This window comes from Alligator sinensis, unplaced genomic scaffold (genome assembly GCF_000455745.1).
Source record: "Alligator sinensis unplaced genomic scaffold, ASM45574v1 scaffold1354_1, whole genome shotgun sequence".
NCBI lineage: Eukaryota > Metazoa > Chordata > Crocodylia > Alligatoridae > Alligator > Alligator sinensis.
Genome location: NW_005842344.1, coordinates 1,253,870 through 1,260,278, shown reverse-complemented (window position 1 = coordinate 1,260,278; position 6,409 = coordinate 1,253,870). Strand labels below are relative to the sequence as shown.

The window sequence follows — 6,409 nt, the reverse complement described above, 5'->3', positions numbered from 1 at the left end:
GTGGCACAGCAAGTCCCCACACCACTGCGTGCTGCTGATCCCAGGCACCGCAGGCTGGATCCTATCCTACCTCTTCACAGTCTGGATCCAACTTGCAGGTTGCTGACCTCTGATCTAGAGGCAGCAAGAGTTGGATGTGCCTGTTCTGCATGTGGAGTTAAGTGGCTTCAGCTAAACAGAAATGAGGCTGTGAATCTCAATAGCCACTTGGCCAGAGGGGCAACAATACGCTGCCTCTGGATGATTTTTATGTAAGGCAAACTACCAAAAAGTGAAGAACTAACCAATCCTGACCCTTCTGAACTGTCAATTGTTGCAGAAAACCAAGAATAAATTTCTGCTTGTTATTTTCTGTCTACTTATGATTATATGACTGATTTAAGCACCTTGAGGTAGGAACTTTGTCACTGCACAATCCCTGAAGCTTGGAACACACTATTGGCACAATATAAGCCATCAGAAAAAAGATCAATTAAACATACTTACGTGTGATGCCCACAAAACAACATATTTGAAAGAGCATTTAACAAGAAGAAGTTAACAAGAGAGATCTCTCTTCCTAGCTGAAAGCAAGGGAATAAACCCTGGAGGTATTTTTCTGCTTAAAATCAGGTCTGGCTGAAATTACATAATATTGGGAAAAATCATCTCGTCATGTCCCATTATCACAGATAAGGCTAGCAAGTGACTGGGCTTTGGCAATAATGAGTCCCAGGAGATGAGCTATAATCTTCCGTGCAGTCCTCTAAACTGCTTGAGAAATAACACAACACTGATGGTTAGTCAGGGTGGTTTACTTGGGGATGATCCTACCTTGACCAGGGGGCTGGATTAGATGACCTCATGAGGTTCCTTCCAGCCCTCCTTTTCTGTGACTGTTGTCATATGTCTGGAGTCGTGCAGTAAATTATTATTCAAAATAAATTCCACCAGGGCTTGCTTTGGGATTATGCAGGGACGGTTGAGAAGTCAATCTTTTTTTCCTGTGTTACTGGTACAAGCCCCAAGACAGATGTCCTGTGACCTGCTACCCGACTGTCTTAGCTGGTCAGGGTCTCGGGGATTGTGGTGCGTATAGGATAGGTCTTCTCAGTTGGATCTGTTTCACAGGAGCTGTTGAGATGTCCCGTCGGAGCCCTTTTGCCTCCTGGCTTTGTGCTATGCTCTACTGCTTTGGAAGTTATATTCTTGCTGATCTGTTACTTGGAGATTCACCTATTGATTATTTCAGCAATAACTCCAGCGTGCTCCTAGCCACAGCAGTCTGGTGAGTTTACTTGTGAGATGCAACACTATCCTGTTTGGAGCTTGAGGGGATTAGGCAGGGAGGGGGTATGGATTAGTCTGCAAGTCTCTTGTATTCCTGGGCTTGATTTTCAATTCATCTGACCGCTGACCTAAAAAAAGTTTTACTAGCTGGCCTGGAGTCTTCTCAAATGTAAATTATCTCAGTTCATCACTGCTACAAATGGATTGTGCTCCCCATCTCCCCCCACAAAAAAGTAAACCTTTCACCGGCCCTGGGCACAAGCAGTCTTCGAGGCAGCATGGAGTGCACTGAAAGGAGGTGCCAGCACTTCAGTGGAACGTTAGAGGCAATTTTTTAAGACTGTAATATTGGACTGGCTGCAACATTCAGCAATAGTGACCCAAAAGTTTAGTTTCTCAGTAAGAAAGGGGAATTTTGGTGCCCTGTGCAGACTACTGCTGCTAGCCTGTCCTTTACTCCAGGCCAGGGCAAATAGGTATGTCTCTGAACTTTTTGTGCTTTTGTTCCAGGTATTTGATATTTTACTGCCCCATGAACCTTTTTTACAAGTGTGTGAGCTTTCTCCCTGTGAAGCTTATCTTTGTGGCAATGAAGGAGGTGGTCAGAGTTCGTAAAATTGCTGTTGGAGTCCACCATGCTCATCACCATTACCATGATGGTTGGCTCATTATGGTAGCTACTGGATGGGTCAAAGGTAAATCCCAAGATGGTGAAGCAGACAGGTGGTGCATTCAGCCCCTGCATGGAGATTGCAGCAGAGGCACTGCCTTGTATCACTCAGTAGAGGTAAAGGGAGGAAGTCGATTGGTTCCCGGTTATTATGATGCCAAATGCAACAATTAATGAATCCTCACTGAACATTTGTAACTGTAATTGTTCCCATTTTAATGACGGGGAAACTGAGGTGGAGAGGAGGGTGACTTGCCTAAGGCTCCACTTTGAGCTATTCTGGGGATCCAATCAGGGGCTCTCTGTTCCCCATCCTGTGCTCTGCCACCCACGGCTTTCACCTGTACATTTTTCGGGGAGTTTCTATCCAGGGCCGATGGTCTAGGTCCCTTTTCCTTGAAGCGTTGGCTAGGAAAGGTTGTGGGCCGTTAGAGCCATGCCAGTTAGGATGGGGTCCCTACATCTGGCAACACTTACAGAGCTTTGCTCTGCTGTTGGTTCCAGGATGACTCGTTGCAATCAGAAACGAGTCTCATAACCTTTTTATTCCGATCAGCATAATCCTGGTTCCTAGGACTGTCTTGGTTCTTTTGGAAATGAACTCGAATGGAAGTACCATTTCACAGCCTCAGCTTTCATGGTTCCACAGGTTCTGGCGTTGCCTTGATGTCTAACTTTGAGCAGCTGCTGCGTGGAGTCTGGAAGCCAGAAACAAATGAAATTCTGCATATGTCCTTGTAAGTAGCTACATTGCAGATTCTCTCACACTGAAATCAGGGCTACCCACAACCTTTGTTCCTCATGTCATTCTTCCTGACCAGCTGTATCTAATAAGACTTCCTCATTTCCTTTTTAGCCCAACGAAAGCTAGTCTGTATGGAGCAATCTTCTTCACCCTGCAACAAACTCACTGGCTCCCCATCTCTAAGGCCAACCTCATCTTCTTCTTCACCATGTTTATGATTGTTTGCAAAGTGAGTTTACAGTAGATTTTCTGCTAAAGCATGCATAAAACTGAGGGAAAGAAGGGATATACATTCCCGCAGGAGCGTGGATCAGGCAGGCAGCAGCATATATGAACAGGGATCTGAAGTCAGGATGATGGGGAAGATATCGCCACAGGAGTACAGTCCGGTTGTGGGAGCTGATCAAACTCTCAGTTCCAGGATATTGTTTAATTCAGTCAGATTTCATCCAATGCAACAGTTCCTAACATTCAAGGTTTTTCAAGTGCAGTTTGTGTTTTGCACAGTGTGTGTTGCAAGTGAAAGTTTCATAAAATGATGAAATGTTGAATATGGTATCATCAATGAGAACAAGGTTATAATTCACTAGAGAAGTAAAATGGCAGTACAAGGACTCCATTATCTACCCTTCAGGATCAATCCTAGGACAAGCTCTTGGACTGAGTTTCTGGCCATCCCCTCACTGTTACTGAAGGCCTTTGCTGTTCCCACTAGAGCTGGCTTGCTTGAGAATCTGGTGGTTTAGTTCTGATTTTTCAGGAGGTTTGGAATGGGGTCCAAGTACAAGAGGACCCAAGCCCATCAGCAACACTGATTCCACTTACCAAAGGACAGGGACAGGAGTGGGCCCCTTGCCATTTTGCTGTGAAAAGGTGTGATCAGTAACTTCCTGTCTCCATTGTTGTATGGCAGGTGTTCATGACAGCAACTCATTCTCATGCTTCGCCATTTGCTCCCGTCGAAGACTTCATCTGTCCAGTTCTCTTTGGCTCTGTTTCCGGTGGGCACGACAATCACCATCACGACCATCGTGGGGGTTCCCATGATGCTTCACCTGCGCTCCCTCCTCAGCCTCCTGCAAAATCTAAGGAGGAGCTGAATGAAGGCACGAGGAAACGGAAAGTGAAAAAGGCTGAATAAGAAAAATCTGTTGTGCACAGTGAACATGGCAGCAAAGAACGCCTCAGAGCTGTGACCTCACATATCTTTCACTTCTTCTCCCTGATACTCCAGAGGAGAGGGGTGGAAGCCAGGACACTACCACAGAGGTTCCTAAATTTCAGCTGTGCACTCAGTCCCACTGTTAGCTTCATGGCCTCTTGTCTCTTTGTCTGAGCCCCTTCTTTAGAGAGGTTTTATGTTTGTGCCAGGCTGACATTTGGGCATAAGTTCCAGTCCCATCAGCAACCACGATGCAGCATGTTCAGTTACTCTAACACCTCTGCCTCCCGCTTGCTCACACACTCATTGTTCTTTCAAGGGCTAACTTGTATTCCTACACCTTACAAGTTCCTTCAAGTTTTAACTGACCTGGGCTGCCTACAGGCAGCAAGCATGTGGAAATTAGATTTTTTTTAGCACTGACCGGTTGTCTCTGAAGCTGAGCTCAGGCTTTTCAACTGCTGCAGGTAGGATGGCTACAAGGTAGCATGATGCAAGGCCTCAGACTGATATGGCTTGTCCCACGTGCATTAAAGGACATCAGCCTTGGTGTCCTGGCCAGATTCCACTTTGGGTATTTCATCCTGCTTGTCCAAATTCCCCTTACAGTTCTTAATGTATATAACCTTTCTCTTTAGTTTCCTTATCTTGATCTATATTTGTAACAGTTTCAATGATTAAGTGCTACATACTGCTACAGTTACTGTCCTGAACTGCTGCATAGTGCCGCTGTGTACTGCTAACGACTCCTGTCCCGCTCCAGAGCTGACTGCATGTCATTTGGAAGTGAAGTGAATCCCCTATAGCTTGAAGTTTGTTTCTAATCCTGTGGGATATAAGACTTTATGTAAATGTAAAGTTATTTATTGTTATTTATTATAGCCAGGGCACCAAACTCTTGGGCCTAAAGCTGGTTTTTAAAAGGAGCTGTGAATTTGTATTTACACAACTGGGCAGATTTGAGAAAAGCCCACAGTTCGACACTCATCCTTGCTGGTGATTAAATGTTCATAGTATACGAGGAACTGGCCTAAATTCTCTGTCTGCTGGAAGGAACATTTCCTTTTCTCTTAAATTAACATTTTAAAAGACCAAGGAGATGGATTTTAGATTAACCTGATCAAAAGTCTGACTGGAGCATGCCAGCTGAGGAAATCTGAAAATTCTTTGCAAATCCTCAAAAGACAACCTCATGGCCGTTGTACTGGCCTGTGAGAAGGGCCTTAGTCAAGCAGACAAATGAAACAGAAGGTAACACAAAAAATGCCCTTGCTTGGCTAATTGAGGATTCAGCCAGTTTTGCCGTGTCCTGCTCACTGAACAGTTGGGGGTTTAAACTGGTTTCAGACTATACTTATGCATTGAGGATCTTTTTTCTTTTTTTTAATTGTGGCTTTGGGCACTGTCATGCAAAGATCCGCTCGCGTATCTCAATCTCCTGCCCAGCCAGGCTGGGGTTGCTGCTGTAGGTAGGGCTGGTGTGTTCTGCCCCAAGTGCCCCTAGGGAGCATTGTTGGGCTGTCAGTGAGCTACATCTTGTCCCCCTCACCTGGAGGGTCTGTTGTTGCAACTCTGACCTTGAGGATAGTGGAAGAGGTATTTGGAGGCAAGGCATAAATCGGAGAGTTTCAGAAATCCAACTCTTCCCCTGCTCCCAAACTGAACCAATGTGATTACTGAAATAAATGCAAATTGGTTGCCCAGCATGATTTTGTGAAAAGGGACTGGTAGATGTAACCTAAACTGATGTCTGTGTACAACAGGACTAAAGCCAATATAGAAGTCAAATTAATTGTGCTTCTGGGTTTTGAAAGTGCCTTAACTTTGTTACCTTCCCTCACTTCCTTTGGAAAGTGGAATAAGCCTGACAGCTTTCTATTTTAATGGGCCTTGTTTTACCGAAACCTGCTGTTCCTCCGGCCAGCACCAGGATATGTTGAATATTCTGTGGAATGTCTGATTCAAGGAAATGTGTTGTTTTATAACAGGCATCAACAAAATAAAAAATTGTGAAGTGACTCAAGGCGACACTCAGGAGGGACCTATGCATTTTCTTTTTACTTTCTCCAGTGCCAGAAATGCAGTTACAGAAGGCTTCTGGGAGGTCCCTAAACCAGTTTGACCCCTGGCCCAACAACATGATTCTAACATTTACTGTAAATCAAAGCTGAGCATGTCCGGAAACATAGCTAGGGACTGGTCTTTAACGAGATTTCATGGTAACCACCAACTGCCATTGTTGCGTGCAGTCTACGTTAGTCACGCGGGGAGTTGGGGGAAGACAGAACTTTGTGGGAGCTTAATAGTTTCCCTCGCTGTGCTGGAGCCGAAATTCTCTTTCTCTCTGTGTACTTTGCACCTTCACCCAGGATGGGCAGACGCGCACACACAGTAGCAGGTACATTTCTGTTTCAATTTGTCATTATGTATTTAAAGTGTATTTGTCAACACGAATTCTACAAGAGAGACACCCCTAGGTGCGTGATTTTCTGCTTCAGCCGTTTTCTACTCTACTCAAGTGTTTTTTCAGCAGTTGCTGTTCTCATCTAGGACTAAATATTGA

General features: G+C 44.9%; 1 protein-coding gene across 1 annotated transcript; it reads left to right on the top strand.

The window, feature by feature from the left end:
- Positions 1-43: 43 nt before the first annotated feature.
- TMEM38A (transmembrane protein 38A) lies at positions 44-5,887 on the top strand. Its single transcript, XM_025210302.1, has 5 exons — positions 44-1,267; positions 1,780-1,964; positions 2,589-2,676; positions 2,796-2,913; positions 3,598-5,887. The coding sequence occupies exons 1-5, from the start codon at positions 1,122-1,124 to the stop codon at positions 3,823-3,825; spliced, it is 765 nt and encodes a 254-aa protein (XP_025066087.1). The 5' UTR covers positions 44-1,121; the 3' UTR covers positions 3,826-5,887.
- Positions 5,888-6,409: the final 522 nt, after the last annotated feature.